The 25651-nt window shown below is 34.9% G+C and overlaps 3 protein-coding genes, 1 non-coding gene and 1 pseudogene across 10 annotated transcripts; all 5 read left to right on the top strand.

The window, feature by feature from the left end:
• The first annotated feature begins 240 nt into the window (after positions 1-240).
• On the top strand, positions 241-3919 carry LOC114398171 (F-actin-capping protein subunit alpha-like). The gene is made up of 10 exons (XM_028360332.1): positions 241-492; positions 572-687; positions 794-883; positions 1444-1508; positions 2032-2193; positions 2330-2408; positions 2494-2571; positions 2837-2911; positions 3002-3037; positions 3484-3919. The coding sequence occupies exons 1-10, from the start codon at positions 378-380 to the stop codon at positions 3589-3591; spliced, it is 924 nt and encodes a 307-aa protein (XP_028216133.1). The 5' UTR covers positions 241-377; the 3' UTR covers positions 3592-3919.
• A 3714-nt stretch (positions 3920-7633) lies between these two features.
• LOC114400863 lies at positions 7634-15322 on the top strand. Of its 7 annotated transcripts, none has more exons than XM_028363517.1 (9): positions 7636-8114; positions 8808-8897; positions 9963-10207; positions 10437-10518; positions 13941-14066; positions 14186-14324; positions 14408-14521; positions 14624-14717; positions 14877-15322. In XM_028363517.1, the coding sequence occupies exons 4-9, from the start codon at positions 10451-10453 to the stop codon at positions 15041-15043; spliced, it is 708 nt and encodes a 235-aa protein (XP_028219318.1). In that variant the 5' UTR covers positions 7636-8114; positions 8808-8897; positions 9963-10207; positions 10437-10450; the 3' UTR covers positions 15044-15322. The 7 variants fall into 7 exon arrangements, with proteins under 7 accessions (XP_028219315.1, XP_028219318.1, XP_028219316.1 ...); XM_028363515.1 differs by having other exon boundaries at positions 10431-10518; XM_028363514.1 differs by lacking the exons at positions 9963-10207; positions 10437-10518 and adding an exon at positions 11016-12513 and having other exon boundaries at positions 7634-8114.
• LOC114401084 lies at positions 12294-12478 on the top strand. Its single transcript, XR_003664197.1, has one exon. It is a non-coding gene; the product is annotated as a small nucleolar RNA snoR127 (small nucleolar RNA).
• Positions 15323-16539: 1217 nt separating the features above from the next.
• On the top strand, positions 16540-25168 carry LOC114400071 (heparan-alpha-glucosaminide N-acetyltransferase). The gene is made up of 21 exons (XM_028362338.1): positions 16540-16872; positions 18026-18163; positions 18293-18374; positions 18766-18842; positions 18991-19106; positions 19184-19301; positions 19678-19794; positions 19896-19987; positions 20362-20428; positions 20512-20593; positions 20694-20785; positions 20922-21065; positions 21341-22135; positions 22235-22351; positions 22450-22557; positions 22776-22967; positions 23086-23610; positions 23744-23831; positions 24260-24359; positions 24436-24540; positions 24811-25168. The coding sequence occupies exons 1-13, from the start codon at positions 16750-16752 to the stop codon at positions 21485-21487; spliced, it is 1395 nt and encodes a 464-aa protein (XP_028218139.1). The 5' UTR covers positions 16540-16749; the 3' UTR covers positions 21488-22135; positions 22235-22351; positions 22450-22557; positions 22776-22967; positions 23086-23610; positions 23744-23831; positions 24260-24359; positions 24436-24540; positions 24811-25168.
• Positions 21877-24888, top strand: LOC114398901 (annotated as a pseudogene).
• Positions 25169-25651: the final 483 nt, after the last annotated feature.

Below are 25651 nucleotides of genomic sequence, written 5' to 3'. Positions count from 1 at the left end.
AGTCAATGATAGAACAGCAAATTGGGGAGAGGAACATTGTTACTTGTTAGGCATTGGATTTCATTTGACCTTATTTAGCAAATTTATTGTACCGGCAATGTAATCTATAGTGTTGAGCGTGATTGTGGACCAAAATGATTTGAGCTGAAACCGGGCGCCATGGTCTATAGACTACTTTACAGATCATACACTAACGCCACACTACAAAACGATGTAGTAAGTATGATTATTAGACGAGACTGGGCCCATTGTGGAACCCACGGGCCTGATTGGGGAAGAAGCGTTCTCTTCTCTATCATTCAGAAAAGACGAGCGAGATCTTCATTTATTTTATTTCTATTTCAAATAAAATCGTGTCTTCTCCTCTGTACTGAGACATGGCCGAAGAAGAAGAAGAAGAAGAATCAGAGCTCAGCGATAAGCAGAAAGTGGAAATCGCGAAATGGTTCCTCCTCAATTCTCCTCCCGGAGAAATCCAATACGTTGCCAAAGGTTCTTCTTCCTTTTCCGCATTTCCTTTTTCGCTATCTATTGTTCTACATTTCAATTAATTCCCGAAACGTTTGTGCAGATGTGAAATCCATTCTCAACAACGACGATTTGTACAAGGAAGCCGCTTCCGAGGCTTTTCTCTTTTACAACAAATCGCACTTGATTTCCCTTCCAATGTCCAACCGAAGCGGAGACGTAACTCTCTCTCTCTCTCTCTCTCACTCAACGACTTATTTTCCTAGGGTTTCCTCGTTAATTTTTTTCTCTCCAATTTCTTACGGGACTTAGCACGTGCTTGCAGGTACTGGTTACTTCTTTTGGTGAGCTTGAGGGTAATGCATTTCTTGAACCTAGGACTGCGCAAGTAGCAATTGTTGATCATGTTAAACAAGTAAGTCCTCTCTCTCTCTCTCTCTATTTCTCTCTTTGCGGGATCAGCCAAATACGAACTCAATTACTTAAACACTGTTTCAGAAACTAGTTCTTGGTTTTGAATATGCATGCCAACTCAATTTCTTAAAAACTGTTTCAGAAGCTAGCTTTTGATTTTGAATATACACTGTTTCATAAGCAAACTAGACGTTTATTGTACTCACTAATTTTAATTTCTTCGATTCATTTAATTGTAATGAAGGTGGAAAAAAAATTAAAGGTTGTATTGATTGTAATCTGGATCATCATGCATTGATCTCAACGTTAGTATTGATGTGAACTGTGGAGCATTATAAGGTTCAACTCTGCTTATTAAACATGCCTGCTGTAGCATGGGTTTTCAGCGAATACATCAAAATCTCAAGAAAACTTCATTGGAAATTATGGAACTAAGCAAATCATGAAAATTTTGCTATTGTAACCAATTATGACTTTTATGAAGAATAGGTTTAAGTGCAATACTGCAGTAGTCCAAGTTGTATTGCTTATTGTCTTATGATAGTGTGCTCAATGTCTCAGGTTTGTACAGAGGTGAGACCTGCCACAGACGAAGAACTTCCATCTCCATATATCGAAGAATTTCGGTAATTTTCTGAATGTTCTGTGATTGAAATATTTTATGACTGATAATCTGATGTTCCTTTACCAAAGTGAGTTTCACAATCTATTCACGGGCAGAACATACTGCTTCATGTTAACTTTCAATGAATTTATTTCTCTTTTCAAATAAATTTATCTCAGTTGCTTAAGTAATTTATTATTCCTCAACTCTTAATTGTCTGAAGTCGTTTACATTAGATTGAATGCGGAAATTTCTTCTGCAATGTTAATTCAAATCCTTTTAATTGTTGTTCTGTACTAGATTTGTGGTTTCGATGTAGCTGTTTTATTAAGAATACATACTGTATTTTTGTTAGGAAGCAGACTCGTACTGGTGCTACTTAATATCTGGCTATTTACTCTTTTAATAAAATCTATATTGGTCAACATTTGAGTTGAGGACATGAAGTAGAGATTCACCCTTTAAATAAAGTAACTTAAATACCCCACTCCTAAATCTTTCTTGTAATATATAGTTTGCATAAACCAGGATTTTTTTTCCTGCAGATGCAATCTGGATGCTGAAATACTTAAATATGTTGAAGAAACTTATCCAAAAGGTTTCTGCTCTGTCTACTGTGTAAGTGGGAAGGATGTAGAGGGCCCGGGTGCTGATTTTGAGCTTGCTGTGGTAATTTCTGCTGCTAGGCATAGCCCACAGAATTTCTGGTGTGTAAAATTAGTTGACTGAAATTCCAACTACTATTTTTTATGGCTACTTTCTACTTTACTAGTCACACAATAAGAACATTGATGCATTAATGATGTCAATATATTTTAATTTTTCTTGGCCTTTTGTTTATAGCAACGGAAGTTGGTGTTCAGTATGGAATATTGAGTTCAAAGATGAAAAACAAACAGTGGAAGTAAAGGGTAAAATGCAGGTAATGTTATGTAGATTTTTTATGCATTGATGTGAATGACACGATGCAAGGCTCTTAAACATTATTTTTTTTAACCCATTTTCAGGTTGGTGCCCATTATTTTGAGGAAGGAAATGTGCAGTTAGATGCAAAACATGAATGCAAAGATGCAACTCTTTCTCAGGTTACCATAGATCAGCACTACTTAGACGTTATTTTTATTATGTCTGAATGCAATGGTTAAGTTATATGTGCATGTCCTTCCATATATTTTTTTGCAATTCAATGTACTTGTATCCTGCAAGCCTGAGAATATTTCAGTAAATGTCTATTAAATAAAAATGATAAGTTTAGATATAAATGGAATATTTATTGAAAGACGATATTTATCTATTTATGTTTCTGTCGAAGCTTATCTATTAATATTTTATCATTTGATTTTATTTCAGGCTCCTGAAGATTGTGCACTTGCCATAACAAGCATTATTCGTCACCATGAAACAGAGTACCTTGCTTCTCTTGAGGTTCTGACTTTGTCTTCGTGTAGCTAGGGTCTTTCATTCTTTCTATTGTAATGACGTGCACATGATTTACTAATGATCATAACTTGACAGGCATCATATCTAAACCTTCCTGATTCTACTTTCAAGGTAACCATTGTTATTGATCTTCCTGCATTTTTTTTGTCTAAGCTTCAAATGTGGCTTTTCTGCAAAATCCATGGCTTTTCTTGGTTCCTATTAAAGCAATCCCATGGAGCTAACCCTTTCTCATTAAGCATCCATGTCATGATTCAGATGAGACCAAACTCATCTAGATGTTTTTCTTTTATCCTTCTACTGACTTGATTAATTCATTTTATTGTTCCATCATGTTAAGTGACATGAATGGTTGCGTGAAATTGATAACGCTTGCAACAGTGTGATTATTGAAGTTATGTCTGTTTTGTGTAATTTATAAGATTAATCCGAATCATGCTTGGGTGTATGAGTAAAAGCGGTGATAAAAAGGGCCTAGCTGTATCTCATGCTTTGTAGTTTAAATCTATAGCATTATCTGTTGAATTTGAAGCCTTTTTAATTGCAATTATCTGCAGGATCTTCGGAGAAAGCTTCCCGTCACCCGCACCTTATTTCCATGGCATAATACTTTGCAATTCAGCTTGACAAGAGACATCACAAAAGAACTTGGCATTGGAAAGTAAATACACACAGAACAAATAAAAGTTTGTGTTTACTCGATGGCGACAAGTTCCTCATATATTCACTACATGTCATTTGATCAAGTCAATCATTCTTTGGGTTGACGTTCGTTATATTCACCCATTTGCTTCATGAAGTACCCTCCTTTGTCTGAGTAAGTGAGTATCTTCCACTGATGTACTGTAATTCTTTTTTTTTTTTTTTACATTATTTGTATAGCAGAAGAGTTCCTATTGTTTCTAGCCAATAGCCATATCATCATAACTTCGAAAAATGTTATTTTTAGTTATTGTTGATTGATTTTTGTGGTATGGACGTATAATTTACAGCGATTTTTTTACCATGTGAGGATTAAAAATAACATTTTTTGAAATAAGGACAAAAAAAATGCAAATTTAAATTTGGGAGACAAAAACAAAAGTGACCGAATTTGAGAAATTAAAAATATATTTAAATAATTTTTTTTATGAAAACGTATGGTAAAAGGTCATTTTGGTCAACGAGTGAATATGGTATGCGAGTGAAAAAGAAAAAGAAGGAATTGCTTAATAATATGAAATATTTTAATTCGAAATTCTTACGAACTAGCATGTTTTGATGTCATTAGTTAAATATTACATTTTAAAAAAAGAACCTTAAGAATATAACGAAAATCATGGTACAATATATTATATAATTTTCACCCATTAATAATTTTCAAATAAAGGTTTCTATGGTAAATGGCATAACTTACTATCTATGTTTGACAATTTTTTTATTCAAAATAAACGAACTCAAAGTATCAACAAATTTGTAATAACTCAGGCACGTTAGTCAATTAAATTCCTTTAGTATGTTTTGACAATTAAAAAATACCTACTTTGTTATTTTCTTTTATCAATCCTTTAAAGTTATATAACATAAATAGAAGAAAATTATATCAAAATTATTTATAATTTTATTATATTTTTACTACTTTCATTTATTATTTCGACAATTTTATATTAATTTTTTGATAAAAGCATCATCGAAACTAGTATTAGACTAAACACTAAGTCCATTCAGAATAAGAAAAGACTAAAAACTAAGTGTTGCTGTCAAAAAACTAAAAAACTCGAATGGTAGTGTAAAATAATAGCTTTTGATTGGGGATCAGAGTTTATTTTAGTTTTTCCATTGCACTACAACTGCAAGGCACTTCCTCCTCCTGGCTAATGCAACAAATTATGGTATCAAATAATTTTTACTTTATTTTATATTATCTTTAAAAAATGTTTTATTTAATGACTTAATATTCATTTTGATTTATTATGTTCACTTTTATTTTATTTTGATACATTAAATTTTAAAAAAAATATTTTGATTTTTTATGGATTTGAAAGTTATCCTGGTTGAAAGGGAGGGTTCCTACAAAACCAAACTCTGTTCTATGAACACCAAAGATAACTGTACGAAGATTTGTATCGATGGCGGTGAAGTGCTCCGCCGTGGCTAAAGTCCGATTGCTCGCTAAAAATTTTGTGCCAACAACCGCGTTCCGACGGAGTCCGGTGCTATGCTGGTTCTCGTTCCACTTCTCCGGTGCAACAATCCGTGGGCACAGGAACACGCGATCACCACAAGTGACCCCAAATGCATGAAGAACATAACGCGCGGCGAAGACCATAGCACGCGACAAAGATCACGACTGTTCGCAAAGTCGCAAGACATTACGGATCCATCAACATATGGCTTGGAAGTATATCTCTGTTGGGTACAACCTGTCCAGCGCCGCCGCAACTACCGTGCCGGTGCATGGGAAGACTCTAGTCCCCACTGATGTCTCAATCTGGAACTCGCCTCCGCCGTTGAGCTTGACGATTACGAGGGCGTCAAGACTGGATCTGGAACTCGCAGACTAGATCTTTCCTTCGAGACTAGATCCAGAACTTGCCACAGCCGTTGGGCTTGACAATGACGAGGGCATCGATGTTCAAGTACGGATCTGGGAAAAAGAGAACCTATTTTTGTTTGTGCTTTGGAGAAAAAGTTACTACTACAAGTACATATCTTGCTAATGAACAGGTATTTCATTTGTGATTAGGGGAAATGAGTGAAATTCGCGGTGTGGTGGAGATGGTGGAAGGTTGAAGAAGATGAAGACAGAAAAGGATTAGGGATGACGATTTTTTAATTAAAATAAAGATAATGTGGCTGAAAACTGTAACTATGTTAATTAATTATTTTAAAATTTAAATGTGAAGGAGACACTCATGTTTGCCGGTGGAAATCGAAAAAAAAAGAGATTAAAATGAAATATTTTAGAAACTTGTATTATAATTAAATTTTTAAAATTTAATGCAACAACATAAAACAACTATAAAATACAATAGATGAGTGACATTAAGTCTCATTTAATTGAGATTTTAGGTCTGATGACTATGTTTTATTTCTTATGACAAGTTTGGAAAGATAGGTTGAGAGCTTTTCATTGAATTTGGTATAATTAAATTAAACGTAATTAACTAATTTTCTTACTCCTCTTTTGGGATGGTTGTTAGTTTTTCATTTTAAAGTGCATTTTCCAAACGAAAACACATTTAGCAAAAATTGATTTGAGTTTTTTTTTTATATCATTTTTTAAACTGTTTTGACCAATTTGGATAAACAAAAAAGATAGATTTATAGTTTATGGTTTACTTTATAGATCCTCTCTTTCATGACCAAATCTCCAGTTATGGTGTTTCCCTAACGATTCCTTTCTTCTTCTTTTTCATGATCTCGATCTGCCCTCTCCCTCTGTCATGTCGTTACACTGTTGATCTTCCTCTCCCTCTGGTGTATCGATTTGCCTTTACTCCATTGCGTCACTCCTTCTCCCTCTCGTACAATGCCCTCTATTGTTCGAACTCCGGCCTCCCTTTATTGTGCTGCTCGTTGCTCTTTTTCCCTCTCTGCCTCTTCATTTTGTTTAAGTTTGGTTTTGATGTGACATCAATCACTAGAAGTTTTAGTTATTACTATATAGTACATACCCTTGAACTAGAAAAGAAGTTGGGGCCTTAGCTAAATCTTAAAGTGTTGCCTCCAATCTTTGGCTTTTCCTATTGGACACCGACGTTAAATCACCACAAAGGTAAATCATTAATCATTAAAATTCATGGAGCAATGTCGGAACAAGTAGAAAAGGGGTACCTTGTGTGTGGACAGAGAAGAAAATGGAGAGATAGAGTAGTGGACAAAGAAGAAGATGAATGTTATCCGCCAGAGTGATTTTGATCAGCAGAATATACATATAACTATTTGTGATGTTTAAATTCATATCTTCCTACAACATCCTAAGGCCTCTATAACTCTCAAGTCATACATATAAAGAACCTATATTTACTTCTAAAACTATCTAATAAAACTATATGACACACTATACTTTCTTCATTTTGTATGTGTTCTTCTATATGTTAGTATCGTATATCTTTTACTAGCTAGTTGACTATTACTTCCATGCTCTATATCAAAGGGCCTTAAACCATCTCACTCTTGAGAACTTGAAAGACATAAGCATTGAAAGAAGATGAAGTTATTAAATTTACTCGTATTGGTATTGGACAATACCATCAGTGCCGATGGTGTAAATTCTGAAGTTTCTTGGAGAGAAATCAGCTAAATCAATAGGGAAGAGCCATACGTTGGTATAGTGATTCCAAATGTCTGTGAGCTAGATCCTCTTCTTAATTCACCTAACTTTGTGACAATTTTTCTTACTTTAATTTTGTTGGTAACTTATACAACCATGTGTTGTTCAATTAGATTGTAAATACTTAGTTTCCTTGTATACTTTGTCCAATGTTCTAACTAGTTGTTGGTGTAGTTGTTAACTCGTAGAGTTTGCTTTAACTAAATGCTGACATTCAGAAACTAAGTGTCTAACACAATTATAGAAGTATGTAGTATGTTAGTGTGAAATCCGTACAACATACTATATACTTCTAGGTCATTGCTAAAGTGGACCACTTTTATAAGTGGGTCTACTTTGTACCAAAAATAATGGCCGTTAGATTAAATTAATTTGAAGTGTAGGATTTATTCTAGATCCTCTCCATGGTTCTCTGTAGCCACCATCACAGCGACCACTACTTGCTTCATTATAGAACTGTCAAAACCAATCTAAACCGATGTGTCAACTCGAACTACAATGGATCCAACTTGAGCTAAAAATACAAACAAATTTTGCAGTTGACTCAAAAAATAAATTTGGCCCATGCTGATCCGAGTTAACCCACCTAAACAATTACATAACAAAGCCTTAAGTAACCTAATTTTATTTTTTTAAGAGTGGCTCTCTCGTCTCTCCCTCTCCGTCACGGCGTCAGCGTCATTCACTCACTCACTCTCGAGCTCGACGCCGCGACCCACTCAGTCAGTCACTCAGGCACAGCGCCACAAAGATCCACTCTCCGCCGCGAGCCCGCAACCCACTCACAAACACAGCTCGCCGCCGCGACCCCGTGCCACTGCTTTTCCGCGACCCTGCGCCGCCGCGAACGCTCACCCTCCATCTTTCCTCACCGTAAGCATTCCTATCTCCCAGTGATGCAAGCTTTTTCGTGTATCACAGTATTAGTATTTAACTTAACCAGTGTAAAGAATATGGTTTTTGTATCTTTAATTAGTTAGTTGTTTCCTTAATTTTTAGCATCTCTATCTCCCAGTGGTGCAAGCTTTTTTTGTGTTTTACAGTATTAGTGTTTAATTTAACTAGTGTAAAGAACTTGGTTTTTGTATCTTTAATTAGTTAGCTGTTTCCTTAATTTTTATCGACTGACTATACTAGCTTCTGCTAGGACTTGGATCCATTGAATATTCTACTGTAACTAATTGGTTAATTCATTAGTAACCTTTCACTCCTTTTTAATTAGTGTTTTTTTTTTTCTGTAATATTGTGAGATATGTATTCTTACTGTTCTATTATTGATTCCTATGATTTTTGTATCTGGTGGTTGTTCTTAGACCTTAGAATTGTGAGTTGGAGAGAAAGACATGAAACAATTATCTTATAATGACCCTAATTCTTCTTTTGAAATGCCTATAATAGACTGATAGTGGTATATTGCGAAGTATTTGTTAAACTTGCTTGTAATGTATCATATGTTCTTCATTTTAAATTACAAGTTTTTAATTGCAGCTCAACTCAATTACATTATGTTTTGATTTTCTGTTTTGAAGCCAACTCTGTTTCTGTTTTGATTTTTTCTTTGCCTAGGTGTTATTGTGACTGAAAGTGAACGATTGCTGCTCTCTTTTGGTGTTGTCATTGAAAGAATTTGGTAGCTGAGAAGTAAACATTTAACTGGTAACTTCATCATCACATTGTTTTTACTGATTATTTTAGATTTGTAGTTTTTGTGTAGTGATTGGTTTGTCTGACTGTGTTGTGACTGGATGTGTAAATTATAATTGTAATATAACCTGTTTTGGATTTTCTAAAGTGTAATGTAACCTGAATTTTTGTGTAAGTGTAAAAGTATTGTAACCTGAATTGTGGTGTTGAATTCTAATATAAATTCTGAATTATATGATAACAAAATGGAATCTGTAACTGTTAATGAACATTGCATTAATGATGAGTTAAATGAACACATGCCTCCTATTCCTGAAGAGATTGAGACTGAGAATAATGATAGAGGAAGTAAGAGGCCTAGGACAACAACATCCAAAGGTTGGGATTATTTTACTACATGTCTCCCTACTTTTTATTTTTAAGACAATACCACCTACATTGCATAGGACCGTGGAGAAGAATAGTCCTTACTCGTGTTGTGGTAAATGGGAAGCAGGATCCATAGTAGACCACTTCCAAAAAATTGACCATAAAGGATGCTGTTTTCCTGCTTAGCATCGTAGTCCTCTTCAACATACTTATATGCAGCTTCAATGTCAGCATATAGTAAGAGTAAACATAGTTGAGTGTCTATATATTATGGTCTAAATATGATTGTTGGTCATGTGACCTTCTTTATGCCTCAATAAAACATTTCTTATACAAAAGTTTCTTTTACCCCATAAAAACCAATATTCAAAAGAGAAAGCAACACTGAAATTAGGTTTCAAGGGTAGAGCAATTGCATGAAGTTCAAAAAGTTATCAATAATGCTATCAGGAAGAATTTGCCTGAATGTTCCGCTTTAATGTTTGAACTCACAATAACAGATTGTTCCTTTCAATTTCTGCTCAACGAGTTCTATTGTGTATTTTTAAATTTATGTATGATCAGAATATTGCATCTGATTGTCCATTGATGACAGTGGTGTGATGTGTGGATAGTGGAAGATTTAATTTAACTGATATTTTTCTAATTCATTCAAATTTATTTTTCTAAAAAAATTGATTTTTTGTTGAATTTTTTTTAATGGGCCAGGCCAATTTTTTCAAGACTAAATTGTAAGTGGGTTGGGTTGGCCCGTTTATAGAGTGGGTTGAGCCAACCAGCCCGTTTTGACAGCTCTACTTTAGCAGCTGAAACCATGGCGGTCATCGAACATCATGACACTGTTACTGCGACATCCAACATCAATTTTCTATCATCTCTTTTGCCATTTCAATAGACAGACACCAGAAACAAACAAAACTCACATCTGGGTGAAACCCAGAAGAATTGCAATGGTAAAAGAAAAACCCATTTAAGCTTGAATAGAAACTTTTATTCCCTTTCAAACTGAACACTATCATCGGCTTGTTTTTTACTCAAATTTAATGAGGTGTCAGCATGTTATTTGATGTGTCCAACACTTCATATTTAGGTTATATTTTAAACTTAGAAGTTAGTGTAGTATTTAATTAAGGTTAGAGGAAATTGCATTGTGGTCCTTAGTGTGAACTTGGTTAGATGCAGTGGTAGTAGGGCTTATGGCTTGCACATTGGATGCCGCTGAGCTGCTCTTTTGGAGAAATTCTCCATCAAAGTTGACGTTGAGGTCTGTCATTCCATTGTTGTTCTGTTTCGCATCTTGCATACTCTTTCAATTCTTCTTTTCAAGATCCCCTCCTATATTTTTGCTTTTCATAATTGCACCATTTTATTATTATATCCTTAAACTCTGATAGAGGGCGAGCCCTGGTGCAGCGGTAAAGTTGTGCCTTGGTGACTTGTTGGTCATGGGTTCGAATCCGGAAACAGCCTCTTTGCATATGCAAGGGCAAGGCTGCGTACAATATCCCTCCCCCATACCTTCGCATAACGAAGAGCCTCTGGGCAATGGGGTACGAAGTTTTATCCTTAAACTCTGATAGCTCTAACATTCTTATTCTTTAAACTTGTGCATCTTTGGTGGCATTATAGTGTATAAATTTTTTGTAGCAATGCGTTTTTACAAAACATGCTCGATTCTACTTCTAAATTGAGTTGTAATATCAACAAGAATAACTTCTTCAACAATAGTCCTTGATTCTTTTCCTTCAATGGTTGTTTTAGGTTATACCTCCCTTCATAGTTCGTGCTACAATAGGATGCTTCATGGTCTGAAGCCATTATAAACTCCTTAGAACTTCCTGAACACCTTAGAACTTCCTGAGCCTGAGCTGTACATACACCTTACTCACAAATCAATCTGATTCAGCCTACTGCCATATATTAGTAATGAATCTCTTGTTCAGTGTGAGGTAGACGAATGAGAGCTTTAGAATGGATGGCTCTGGCACTGTGTACCATTGCCAAATTTCAGCAACTAATGGCAAGTATGGTTATGTGATTGGAACTAAAGGCTTGGAGTCATCCTCTGGTGACCCCAATGTGTATACTTTAGTTCTTCTATAGTTTGCCATGCCATGTTGAAACCTTCATGGAAACTAAGCCGTACAGGTCAACCATCCGGTGGTGATTGTGACAAGCCGCATCAGTGACATAGCTTCCATGATGGTGATGGCAGACAACAGTCACCTCGACTATGATATCAAATTATGGCTTTCTATCAGTCTGTTATAAACAAATGATACATATATTGCATATGGGATGATTTAAATCTGTGAAACCTGTTTCTTTGTTTCTTCATGAAGCTTCCCCACCCCTCTCTTTTGTATTTTATTAGATAGATTTGCAATGGTGAGAGTCTAAGCTTCTTGGACTAAGTATATTTTGACTTGTATAGTGTTTCAAGCATTTTATTCTCTCCTATGTTTTTTTTTTATCAGCACTCTCCTATGTGCTTTCCTCAACACTTGTTTGACACTATCATATATGAATGCATGACTTATTCACTGTTTGAGAACAGGAAAGCTAAAGAACTAGTTTTTCAGATCAATTAACTTTGGAATGATTGGAATGAATATATACAATAGGAGTCTGCAATCAGAATGAGCAGACAGTTAAAGACTATACTTGTGGAAGGATAGTGGATATAGTGGTCCTGCAGTCTCCTCTCATGTCTTGTCCTTCTCTTTGCATCAATTTTGATCAGAAAAACTTGTTCTTTAGCTTTCCTGTTTTCATAGATATGATAGTTCCCAACAAGTGTTGACGGAAAACACATTGGAGAGAATAAAATGAACGGAACACCTATAAGTCAAATCAACCTGGTTGGGCGCATTTTGCTCTCTTCTCTTTTTCTTTTGATCCAACTTGCCTGCTAAAGGCGTAGTTGGTTTTGCAAAGGTTGAAAATAAAAACAAATGGCGATTGATGATGTATTTCATATCTCTATCTATCTGTAACCAATTAGTAATTAAATATATTGGCTTCCTTTCCTCTCTGGCTCTGGAATGATGTGACTTAGCCAAATCGGATATTCATGTGCTCCATGTGGCAACAAACATATTTTTAAAGCTTGCTCTCATAGTAAAACTAAAGCATGTGGCAAGCTTTGATTGATGTTGATGACCCTCATGTTGAAGCGCATTTCCCTGATGATAAACAAGGAGATTGGTTGTTTCCTGACCAGAACCACAATAATTTTGTTTCTCCAGAGTAGGGAAAGGTAGTGGCTGATTTGGATTACTAGGTTTCTCTTAGTCTTGTGTTGGGTAGCATCTTTATTACACATGTAAATGTAATAAATGGAAAAAAAGGAATCCAAGTTTATGCTTGTGATTCCTTTGATAACCCCCTGAGTTTTGAAGAGGATACTTCATTTTGGGAAGAGTATTTCTGATCTGTTTGTTAATTAGATTGGATTGGACTGCCTCTTATAACGGCTTCCCATTTTTACATTTTGAATATGCAACTCATTTATGTGACATTTTTGAAAAAGGAGTTGGAGTTGTGCCCATGTTAGACATGTATCACGTAGTGTACACAGCATTGGCTCTTAGGTAGTGTTTGGCTGAGATGATGCCATGGTGAAAAGAAAATAGAAATAAGAGGCAGAGGTCCGAGAGACTAAGAAATAAGAATAATAGTGAAAAAATTGAAGAAGAAAGGGGAACACGAAGTCTTCATGTTCTTTACTTGTAAAAAAGAGGGACTTATTAGGGGGTTAAAACCTTTATGTTCTTCTTAAAAAGTGGGGTATTAAAGTGGGAAAAAGACACATTATTAGGAGCAGTTTTGTAAAACCCTTACAAATAGAAAATTTAACCGACATCAATTAATAGGGGGCTTAATTGAAATGTAAAAGATAACAAAGAATAAAAAAAGATAAAAAAAAAAACTAATTCAATAGGAAAACATAACAACAATTAATAGGGGGTTTATTTGAACAGGTTTAAAAGATTACAAAAGTTAAAAACAATTCAAAAAATGAAATCTGACACGGTTTTTTTATCCCATGTTGAAATCAAGTAAGATTCAGGGACAAACATGATTTTTCTGATTATAATTCAGAGTTTATTCAAATCTGATTCTGAACTGATTTATTACCAAATCAAATCAAGGCATAAATTAGGAAATAATTGATACAAAAATTAAGGACAAACTTGCAACACATTCCTATGTTCTCTCTCACATTACCTATCTTGCTATTATTGATCTATAATTGTGTTAGATACTTAGTCCATATGTCAGCATTTAGTTAAAGCAAACTCTATGAGTTAACAATTACCTCAACAGCTAATTAGAACATTGGACAGAGTATATAAAGAAAATGAGGGAAATAATTGAAGGGATGTTTTAGACTTGGAATAGGAATTTGGGGAGAGAACTGGATCTCTCAAATAGCTAGAAATTAGAGAGTGAGAAGGAGAGTTCCATTGTGTATCATTCTTGGCCTCTGGTTCTGTCACATTGATATTGATCGGAGAAGTTTCTGCAATAAAACCTATCTGTTCATCCTATTTCTGGTCCAGTTCTATCCAATTTCTGCACCTCTTTATCTGGTGACTGGTGGTGCAGTTCATAAAGTTGCAATATTAAATTCTACCCAATTTGAAATGGTTCATTGTGTACTAAAATACTAACCTTGTGCAGGTTCTATTTGAAAATTTGGCTGTCGTCTTCATTATCAATCTGTCACATTTGCACGTGCAATATGCTTATTCTGCTTTGCATTCTCCACATCATCTTGAATGGCCCAACTCTCTGCCTTGGGAATAAGTGAGTGTTTAAAACCCCTCGATTATGCATTCATCTTAATTCTTTAGACTCCCCAAATCAGAAGTCTCCTTGTTAGTAACTTGGTTATAGGGCTCACATGCACCTGCTTGCTGTGGTAGGGTTGAGGACAAAATTTTGAAAGTTGGAGAAGAGCTTTGGAGAGAAACTTTGCCATTACAAGGTGGCTCTTGCTTTTATCAATTACAGGGTCTAAAACCCCACACGTGGTATGAAGTGAAGATATCATATCCAGCTTCTGTATGTATAATTATGTCTTCCTTCAGTTCTTTGTAGGGTATCTTTCCTCTGGAAACTGACATACACTAACTAAAAAATACCAGATACCTGCTAGCTTTTCCATACAACTGAAGAGAAACAAGTCAGATGTGGTGCTGAACAATAACAGGAGATTGCTCAACACTGAAAAGCTAATTTTTAAGACCAATAGCAATCAGGTCCAATATCAGTATGAAGCCTTGTACTCAAAATTTCTGAAAAGTCTATATGTGCTCTTGTTATGTTTTGTTCTTAGTTGTTACATTGTTGACTGAATTCAGGATGAATTCCTGTTAGTATTAGTAACTGTGGAGCCAGAGGGGTTTCCTGCAAAACTGCATGTAGCAGAGAGGCAATTTATTATCTTCAATATAGGTAATGTTTTTTGCCTAGTATATTGATAATTTTGACATTATTAATTGTGATGTCATATGCATTTTTAGTTTATAAGATAATTTTTAGATTTGGAACAGACTCCAGTATTGCAATAATTTCCTTTATTTGCTAATATCTCTTCTTCTGTTGATACGACAGTATGTGATGAACTATTATTAGGCATACCCCACAAAGCTTGGTGGGTAGTGGCACTGGCTTTACTCTGTCTAGGAATTGCTTTCATCGTGCCTTCTTTTCTTCCATTGCATTTGCTACCAAAGAACCAAGTCTTGAGGACAGATGATTATGTTTCTAAAATTTCTTGATAAGCCTCCAAGAAGACATATTTTTTTAAGGCAAATGTTAGTTGTTAATTGTTAGTTTTATGAACCTCCAAGAAGATAAAGTGATTGTATAATTGTTTGTCTCAAATGCGGTGAGGCATGCTTGCATATGACGTTGGCTTTGTCAATAGAATTTTGGAAGCTACCATGTGGCTGCTAATTTTCCAAGTTTTCTAATAGCATGTTTGGTTTTGCGTTTCGGATGTGATTTTCAGGAACCAATAGCTTCTACATTCCATATGTGATTCTTTCAGTCTTCAATGAGTTTCCAAACACGCATTAATTCATGTTCTGTCATCCATCATGTTTGATGTGTCTAAATCCTAGAGAACTTTAGGATTTGTTGTCTCCTTCACATTTTGCTTGTGATGATGGTCATAGCTTTCATTTATACTGTTATCTTAGGAAACTTGCCATATAAGACAACAATGAACTGAAGTTAAATTGGGTCGCTCATGTGCAGATAACATGCAATAATAAGCAGAATGGGGGGATCAAATGACTTTTTACCTTTTAATTTACTTATCGACTATTTTCATAAAAACTAATCACAATAAAATGATTTTGTAGTGAGATTAACTGTAATCGGGGTAGAATTCATTAATTGGTATCCAGAATACTGGATGCACAATTGGTAGAAGCTACAGTTTTCAGCTGCAAAGTGGAGGCGCCCAGGGAATTTAACACACAAACAGCCTATATATAACTTTATTTTCTAAATACAAATATATTTACATTACTTATGTACTTTTAAATATAAGTAAATACGGAAAATAAATTAAAAAATTAAGGTTGTTAGTATTTATTTTTAAGTCTGAGATAATATCTGAATGTTATTTTCAGTCTTCAAAAAATTGAATCAAGTTAATGAATGACAAATCCACCAAAAGAGAAAACTCTTTTAACACTTTTCTTTTTTTATTTACAGGATTTTATTCTGGTTCTTTCTTGAAAAGAACTAAACTTCTTAACTTGGACGTTACATGTTATAAATTAGTTAAGATGAATTTAAATTAATTTTACAGGTTTTTTTAATTAATTAATTAATATTAAGTTTAATTATATCTTGACTAATATTTTTATTTAATGCAATTAGTTAAGATAATTTTAAATTAATTATCTGTGGAATTGTTAAATGAGGATCTAATTTTGACCAAGTTTTAAAATTCTAAAATAACAATAAGTCCCAACAAAAAACAATAAGCATGAAAAAAATCTAAAAAAAAATTATAATCTTGAAATGGAACATTTATTGTTATTTGTAAGCATTTGGATAAGATTTCCGTGGCACATCTATTTGACACATTTGGACAAATTATGAGCTCCAGCGCAGGGAGGGTCCCATGCAAGAGCAACAAACAACGAATAAAATTAAAGAATGGCCATCAAGTCATAGACGACCATAGTCCAAAATCCAAATAATGTATATCTGTCTATTCTATAAGATTATCATTTGCATGATATTGTCATCTCATGCGTTTAATTAATAACAATAATTTGAAGAATAGGATGACATGTTCAAAGTACAACTGTCAAACTGGCTTGGTTTGGTTTGGTTGTAACAATCATATCATATTAATATTATTATAGTAATTATTCTGCCCGAGGAAGGAATCTCGAGTTGAGAGTAAAGTATCGTAATCCAGTTCAGTTGGAGCTCAGTCAGTAACAAAAGAAATAGTTTTAGTATGGCCGAAATCAAAGGGGAGCACAGCCTCAATGTTTCCGAAGAGCTTCCACTTTCAGACAAAAACCTTCCCAAAACAAAGCGTGTTGCATCCCTTGACATCTTTCGTGGTCTCACTGTTGCGGTACCTCTCTCTCTCTCTCCTTTAATTTCAGAGTCCAGTTGTTGTTTTTTAGTAATATCGTACCATGCATAGATGTTGGAGATTATGATCTTAAAATGAATGAGCTCAAAGCCTGGATACATATGAACAATGCTATAAAAGTTGACAGTACAAGAATCTCAAGGATTTATTCTTTATGGGAAAAAAATAAATATTTTGATGGCGAATAGAATTTATGGACTAACTCCTATGTAGTTTTAAAACATAAGAGACTATATACAAAATTTAAAGATTTTCTGTTAATAATAACAATATAGATTTTAATGAGTATTTTGCCAATGGTATATGGAATCCCTACTGAGATATGGTAGTGGTATGATCATGATTATCTATGACTGTTTAATTTGAACCATTCAATTTCTTATTTGGTTATTATTATATTGTGTGTTTCTGTGTGTTTTCCCTTCATGTTGTTAAGGTAGATTATATAGTTTGGCTAGAAATTACCAGGTTACACTTTAGTATAAACAAAATGATAATCTCTTTGTTCCCTTATCTTTTATTTGGAAAATAGATAAATAGAAAACTTCATCCTCTATATGTGTAACTGCAAATGTATCTCAAATTCTGAGGTTAACTCTCTCCTAGCTGGTACTAAAGCACACCATTTTTATATGTTCTTTGCTGTTTCAAAAAATTCCCAGCAAACCTCAGAAAGAATTTATGTTCTATAAAGCATCAGTGGAAGTTGGCATAAGAAATTAAAAGCTTAAGATCAAACCAAATCTTCACCTCACAAAATAACAGTTTATCAAGAAGAAGAAAACTTAGAGAAGTTTCATAATTTTCACCCTTGAACAAAAAATAGGAATCTATGGACTATGGATTGCACAATTTGATTGGGTTTATGATTGTAAAGTATTCAGCCAAAGAGTCGTAACTGATGGAAAAACTGCTATTGGCCTGAATTTACGTGTCTGATTTCGTTAATATCAGCAGGTCACTATATCTGATTAGGTATGTATACTGCTGTTTTCCCGTAGTTTGCTGTTATAAAAATCTCATTTTGAAACAACCAATGAAGAAAACATCAATTTTAATTCTTTTAGACTTGTAAACAGTAATCATCAATTTAGACTTAGGCTTTGACATGTTTTGATGTTATGTGATGTAGTTAATGATCTTGGTTGATGATGCTGGAGGGCAATGGCCAATGATTGGTCATGCGCCATGGAATGGCTGCAACCTTGCTGATTTTGTCATGCCTTTCTTTCTGTTCATTGTGGGGATGGCCATTCCACTTGCTCTCAAGGTTAGCTGTGAAAGAGAAAATAGGGTGGCTAAGAATGCTTCTAGTATTAGTTTCTCTGTTCCTTTATTTCTTCTTCTTTTTTGGTTCAAACAAGTCATTTATTTCTTGATGCTTCTACTTGATGTCCAGAGAATACCAAATAGACTTCTAGCTGTAAAAAAGGTGATAGTTAGAACACTCAAACTCCTCTTCTGGGGTTTGCTATTGCAAGGTTAGTTTTTCTCCTGTGAAGAGATGTAATAAACAGTACTCTTTTCTCATGCATTTCATCTTACCCTCCTTTTTTAAAAAATGTAATGGACGAACATTTTCTGTTATCCTTAAAAGAGAACTTGACATGACAGTTCCCAAGAGTTCCCTATTTAAGAATGGCTGAGGAAACACAAACATTCAATATTACGTAACCTTTGCTAAGCTTTACTCCCTGCTGATCATGAATATTGGATCTTGTGAATATTATTCTGATGAACTGTACTATAATAATTGAATCTAAATTTCATATTAGCAAATCTTCTCCTGCTAAGATTCTAAGACATATTTGTGGGGTGAAAGACAAAACATCATGCTTTGTTTTGATATAATGGATGACCTCAATAATGAAGGTGGTTTCTCTCATGCTCCGGACAATCTAACATATGGAGTTGACATGAAACATATAAGGTGGTGTGGCATTCTTCAGGTGATTTTGATCATTTCTTCCTGCTCATTTTGATAGAGCAGGTTTTAGCTAAAAAAGAATAATGTGTTTGTACCCTTTCTTCCTGCTCATTTTGATAGAGCAGGTTTTAGCTAAAAAAGAATAATACTTGTGTTTGTACCCTTTCTAGAGAATTGCTCTAGCATATTTGGTTGTAGCACTGGTGGAGATATTTTCAAGAAGTGCACAGGCTAGAGATCCAGAACCCACCCACCTCTCAATATTCAAGTTGTACTATTGGCATTGGTTAGTCTGTGAAAATATGCTTCTGGTTTATTGCCTTTACGATATGCTTTTAAACATTTTATTTATTAAAATTTCAGGCTAGTTGGGGCATGCATACTTGCTGTTTACTTAGCTTTACTTTATGGAATTCATGTTCCTGACTGGCAATTCACTGTCCATAACCCAGACAGCATATATAATGGCACAACTTTAACTGTAAGCTTCCCGTTGGCTGCCTGTGATACTCTCTCTCTACACACGAACACATGAAGTGGGAATAAATCTCTACACACAAACACATTAAGTGGGAATATCAATAGTGTCTGATTTGTAGGGGAGAGTGTTACCTGGCACTTTTTCTCCACTTGTATAAAGTAGTCTTTGGTTTTCAATCCTGCTGATAACACTTGACTTCATATTTTCCATATCTTTGTTGAATGTATTGTGGTTTTTGCTTTATATGAATTTTCTTCCTGTTAAACTTTAGCAAATTCTATGCTAGATATTATCAAGAAATCAACTTGTGTACACATTTCTCATTTTTTTTTCTCTTTTTTCTACTCTTCTAATTTTGTTTTTTTGTCAATTTTAGGTGACCTGTGGTGTCAGAGGGAAACTGGATCCCCCTTGTAATGCTGTGGGATATATTGACCGAGAGGTGATTGGAATTAATCACATGTATAAGCGTCCAGCATGGAGAAGATCCGAAGTGTGTTGCTATTTTCTCCCGAACATTATTTCCTACTAAAAGAAACACTTACTCTATGGCTATAGAAAATTTGAAACACTAATTTCCTTTAAGTGCTGCAGGCTTGCACCGAGAATTCCCCATATGAAGGTCCTTTTAAAAAAAATGCTCCTTCATGGTGTTACGCTCCTTTTGAGCCAGAAGGCATTTTAAGGTCTGTATATGGTCTCTAAATCATCTTAGTGTGTGTTTGATTTAGCTGAAATCCCAAACATGCGACTATCAGATTTCAATCGGTACTTAACTACATTGGCTTTGTTTGATTTGAAGTAGATGCTATCATTATGTGATCAAATAATTTTAACGTTCACTCACAATGTTACTAAGGAAAAGAGTTGAGGACTCCCATATTCATTCTTCTTTTGTTCCACAGCTTGGTTAGAGCGCACCACATTTTTTCTCAAAATTTTGAAATGCTCAGACCCTTTTGAGGACTTTGCTATGATTATGAATATACCCCTTTATTGGGGACAGCAGATGTATAACTTGTTCCTCTGTTCCTAATAGCAATGTCATGTGCAACTGCAGTTCAATATCTGCTATTCTCTCCACAATCATTGGATTGCATTTTGGACATGTACTGATACACTTACAGGTGAAGCCTTATTAAAAGCAATCAGTGGTTGACAAATGACAACCCTTTAACCTATGCTTACTTCTTCACTTTTGTGACTTTAGGATCATCCTTCCAGGTTGAAGCACTGGCTTCTCCTAGGCTTAGCTCTCCTTACTTCAGGACTTATTCTTCACTTCACTCATGGTGTCAACTCTAAACTTACTGTTGGGTGAAACTTACCATGTAATCATTCATCTATTCTTGTTTATTTTGATGATGCCCTCTCCCCTTCCGTTCACTGCAGCCATTCCTTTGAATAAACAATTGTACACGCTGAGCTATGTTTGTGTAACATCTGGAGCAGCAGCATTACTTTTTTCAGCCTTCTATATTATGGTATGTTTTTGGATAATACTAGAAATTGTACCTTTCTTTCTATCATGGTCTTCTGGATTGCTTTTTCAGCTCAGGTTTACCCCTACGGTTAATGTTCACCTTTTTCATCTGGATTGATTTAGAATTGCCACTGCAGGTTGATATTTGGGGTTTAACATTCTTGTTCTTGCCTTTGAAATGGATTGGCATGAATGCCATGCTTGTTTATGTCATGGCAGCTGAGGGAATCTTCGCAGGATTCATTAATGGGTGGTATTATGGTGACCCTCCTAACTCGCTGGTACATCCATCTCATCTAATTTTCTGTACACTTTGGTCCCAGAACTTTGGTTCAATATTCTTAACATAATATGTATCTTATAATTTGAGCTTTATATCTTGTATTATTCCACGGAATTGAACAATGAAGTCTTTTCAAGTACATATTTTTTTTTTGTATCTACTTTTCAGCTCCTTGATCAATTATTTGGATTTTTTTCTTTGTTATATGTTTGAATTTAATGAACATGTAACTGATTACATACTTATCGGTGTTCAATTTGTTTTCGTGAACAGGTCTATTGGATCCAGAAACATGTCTTCATTAAGGTTTGGCATTCAACGAGAGTAGGCATCCTGCTATATGTGATCTTTGCGGAGATCCTATTCTGGGCCGTCGTTGCAGGCATTTTGCACCGATTGGGCATATATTGGAAGCTTTGAATTTTTTTTTAAAATTATTTGCATTATTTTTTACTGTGTATCCGTGCTGTTGCTCTATATTCAATTTGGGGAATGACTGAATAGCCATTTCGCTTATCAAAATAGTTTGTTGTTATTATAAGTATCATTCAACTAAAAAATGTGAAGGATAAAGACATATACTATCCTGACAAAGGTTAAGTGCAGTTCCTCAAGATCCTTTCATATAATTTTCATTAGTCCTTAACCCGTCACATAGTCATGCAGCGTCACCATCCTCTCAAGTGAACACTGAAGAACTTATTTTTCTAGTCAATATTATGTAATCATTAAAATATTAATAGTTAATTTAATAATTTTCATGTAGACTGCTTTATTCTTTTTTAAGTTAGCAAAATAGAGCAGAAAATATGTATCGCCCATTTTTTATTGGGCCTTTAACCGGCCCACAAGCTCTGTTTTTCGGAATATTAAGAGGGAAAAATAAGTTGTGAGATTACTACTCCCAACAAGTTTGTGTTTGTGTGTGCATGAAAAGTTGAACCCCATTTTCCATTGGCAATTGAAGTGATGGCGAGCGCCATGTTAGTTGGCGTCTATGACCACCGACGACGTCGTCAGAGACTCAGAGCCTCTCGTATGCTCGAAAACGGCATTCGCATTCTCAAGGTCTCTTCTATCTTCTTCAATTTCATTCAGCATTCGTATAGCTCTTGATGAGTGTAAATATATGGTTTTGCAACGTTGAGTTGTTTTTTGTGTTTGAAGGAAGAGGTGCAGAGATCGAATCGGGAATGGGAATCATACAAGGAGAAGATAAAAAATAACGAGGAGAAGGTTAAACTTCATAAGCAGTTGCCCTACCTCGTTGCTAACATTGTTGAGGTTATTTACCATTTCTTCTGCCGCCCTTTCTCTGTTCCATAGTCGTTTTTTCATTCCCTAATGTTCCAAATTCTGACATGATATTTTTTTGTTTTCAGATATTGGATATGAATCCAGAAGATGAAGCTGAAGAAGATGGGGCCAACATTGATCTTGACTCTCAAAGGAAAGGAAAATGTGTTGTGCTAAAGACATCCACTCGACAGGTGACAATTTCATATCTTTTGGACAGAAATTTCATGTCCTCCCTATTTCGATCTCCAGTGTTACTGTTTCATTAAGATTGTTTCTTATCTTTAATAGTGTCTTTGCATTTCTTTTGGATCCTTTGAAAAACATAATGGATTTGTTGGAGTTAGTAGGCAAAGAAAAGCCCTTAATATAACTGACTGCAATAGTAAATTATGCTTTCGTTTGACTGCAGACAATCTTTCTTCTTGTTGTTGGGCTTGTTGACCCTGACAAGTTAAAACCTGGTTATCTGGCTGGTGTTAACCAAGATAGTTACTTAATCTTGGATACTTTGCCTTCTGAGTATGATTCATGATTTAAGGCCATGGAGGTTGATGAAAAGCCAACGGAGGACTACAATGACATTGGTGGTTTAGAGAAGCAGGTACTCTATAATTACGGGCAATTTATCAATGCACTCTTTCTTTCTTTTTTTCTTCTTATTTACAATTAGGTAACAGGGTCTCTGATAGTGTGATCAATAACTTGGTCTCTGCCAACAGATCCAAGAATGGGTTGAAACTATTGTTTTGCCAATTACCCACAAGGAGCGGTTCCAGAAATTTGGAGTTGGTCCACCGAAGGGAGTGCTCTTATATGGACCTCCAGGAACTGGAAAAACACTAATTGCCCGTGCTTGTGCAGCACAAACAAATGCCACTTTTCTGAAGTTGGCAGGTCCACAGCTGGTCAAGGCATGACTCTTCCATTTTTACTTTCTTATTATGACTAAATTCATTGTATCTTATTTTGAATTGTTGGTAATTTTAATTTTCTGTTTTTTAATGGGCAGATACTTTACTCATCAATCTTTTTCAGCTAATAATTTTCTTGTGATTTTTGTTGATGAAACTCATTGACTGTATGGGGATTAGTTATTCTTATATTATGTCTTCATATTAAGGATATAAATATGCTTTGGTTCTAGCAAAACTTGTCCGCGATGCCTTTCAGCTGGCAAAAGAGAAGTCTCCATGCATTATATTTATGGATGAAATTGATGCAATTGGAACAAAGCGTTTCGATAGGTATGAGCAAGGAGGAATTTAGATCTACGTATTCATTATCTTTTCTTTTCTTTTTTTATTGGGAAAGGGCTGGTTCTTGTTTCAATAATATCAGTTTTGCAACCTTGTGATGTTATTTGGTTGCTGGTTGCAGTGAAGTAAGTGGAGACAGGGAGTTACAGCGAACAATGTTAGAATTGCTCAATCAGCTTGATGGTTTTAGTAGTGATGATCGTGTTAAGGTTTGTCTTCTATTCTTATATGTGTCTCTTTTTTTCTGATTGATGTGACAAACAGTGGGCTTAAAAAGATGTTTACTGTCTTTGGGGGTTATGCATATTAGAATATGTCTTCTTGAAACCCATCCTTGGGGTTAGTCACGTAACTTATTTGTACGTTGATGTATAACAACTCAAATAGTGATTATTTACATAATTTGATTTATGGCTTAGAACAGTTTGTTTGTGTTAAAGTTTTGCCACTGCAATCAGAACAATTGTCATCCTGAGGCAATTCTCTTCATAGTAAAAAAATTTCTTTTGTTGAACACAGATTTCCACCGTAGTTATTGCTCAAAACAAACACATGATGTTGACACAAAAAATCTATTGGATTTTTATTCAGTTAGTATTTAGCTGATTGAAATGCCATTTTCACTTGTAAATTACAGGTGATTGCAGCAACAAACCGTGCTGATATTCTTGATCCTGCCCTTATGTGTTCTGGTCGATTGGATTGAAAAATTGAGTTTCCACACCCAACATTAACTGGTATCTTCAAATTTTATTTTCTGACATTTTTTCTCTGACAGAACTTTTACTAATGCTTTTCACGTTAATGTTATAGATCCATTCTCGGAAAATGAATGTTCATCCCGATGTCAATGCAGCACAACTTAAAGCTGTCTGTGTTGAGGCTGGCATGTTGGCCCTTTGCCGCGATGCAACTGAGGTTTGCTTTCATCTTGATATGCAATAACTAAATAATTAAAAAAAAATCATGACTAGTCTAGCTTGAAATTACTGGATTGTCATTCATGTTTGGATCTTTCTTTCTGTTTTCTGTTAACATACTTGCTTTTATCCCAAAAACGTTGTAAATTGCTTTTGTAATTTTCTGGTGCAATTCAATGCCAAAGCTTTGGACCATGTTAGAATTTGTAATATGAATGTGTCTGCTTACGTGAAAAATCATTAAGTATGATTTTTTGTCCAATTGCAGGTGAACCATGAGGACTTTGATGAAGGCATCATCCAAGTCCAAGCAAAGAAGAAAGCAAGCTTGGATTATTATGCATAGGTACTCAACGAAAGGAAAAACGAGCATTGATGTTTGATTTGTTTGCTAGTATTGATCTTACTCGAATCATATGTAACATATAGCTAGCAAATTTCATAGATGTAGCTTTATATGTTTTATTTGCTTCCTGTTTTGAAATTCGTCGTGTTGGTCAGGCTGCGAGTGTTGACTAATTCAAGCAGATTGGCTAATCCCAATGTCATAAACTAATTGAAAAATTGATTAATCTCACATTTGTGAATGACCAATCTCAATATTATATTTTACCCAATGCAACAAATAGATTGACCGTTTATTGTTTACAAGCTTGATTTTATTGAGATCAATGGATAATGGAATGTATGGTTAGGATATTTTATGGATAGAGGACAAAAGAGTTACTGGAGATGATCTAAATTGCTATAATAAAATAGGTTACCATTGGGAAGTTACTCAATGACAAAGTTGGAAACAAAATTTGAATATAACATGTGATTATTTGAAATCAAGCAACAATTGATGAAGTATAGCTTAAGTCCCTTCTTCCCGTGAGGCCTATCCTCAGCCCCAACGGGGTCCCCTCCCCCTCCCCCTCCCCCGGTCCCTCATAATTAGCCTCCCATCAGCCATGTCCCGTGCACCAGTACACGAAAAAATAAATTTGTGTATAGGATATGTCTGTCACCTATAAAGCTATTCTTAATTTACACCTCACAGATTTTTCACTTAAAGAATAACTTTGAAAGATTATTTTGAGGTGTAGACTTTTTTATCCGATAATACA

This window comes from Glycine soja, chromosome 19, assembly GCF_004193775.1.
Source record: "Glycine soja cultivar W05 chromosome 19, ASM419377v2, whole genome shotgun sequence".
Taxonomy (NCBI): Eukaryota; Viridiplantae; Streptophyta; class Magnoliopsida; order Fabales; family Fabaceae; genus Glycine; species Glycine soja.
This window is presented reverse-complemented; position numbering and strand designations above follow the sequence as displayed.

What these genes read in the sequence shown, in the direction of transcription:
- LOC114398171 (XM_028360332.1), top strand. Translation starts at nt 378, where the DNA reads ATGGCCGAAGAAGAAGAAGAAGAAGAATCAGAGCTCAGCGATAAGCAG. An exon ending in CCATATATCGAAGAATTTCG is followed by an intron (nt 1,509 to 2,031) that starts GTAATTTTCTGA and finishes TTTTTCCTGCAG; the next exon opens with ATGCAATCTGGATGCTGAAA. An exon ending in AAGTAAAGGGTAAAATGCAG is followed by an intron (nt 2,409 to 2,493) that starts GTAATGTTATGT and finishes ACCCATTTTCAG; the next exon opens with GTTGGTGCCCATTATTTTGA.
- LOC114400071 (XM_028362338.1), top strand. Translation starts at nt 16,750, where the DNA reads ATGGCCGAAATCAAAGGGGAGCACAGCCTCAATGTTTCCGAAGAGCTT. An exon ending in CTGGGGTTTGCTATTGCAAG is followed by an intron (nt 18,375 to 18,765) that starts GTTAGTTTTTCT and finishes TCAATAATGAAG; the next exon opens with GTGGTTTCTCTCATGCTCCG. An exon ending in GGTGGTGTGGCATTCTTCAG is followed by an intron (nt 18,843 to 18,990) that starts GTGATTTTGATC and finishes TACCCTTTCTAG; the next exon opens with AGAATTGCTCTAGCATATTT.
- LOC114400863 (XM_028363514.1), top strand. Translation starts at nt 12,407, where the DNA reads ATGTTGATGACCCTCATGTTGAAGCGCATTTCCCTGATGATAAACAAG. An exon ending in ACTCTCTGCCTTGGGAATAA is followed by an intron (nt 14,067 to 14,185) that starts GTGAGTGTTTAA and finishes TTGCTGTGGTAG; the next exon opens with GGTTGAGGACAAAATTTTGA. An exon ending in AGATATCATATCCAGCTTCT is followed by an intron (nt 14,325 to 14,407) that starts GTATGTATAATT and finishes AAAAAATACCAG; the next exon opens with ATACCTGCTAGCTTTTCCAT.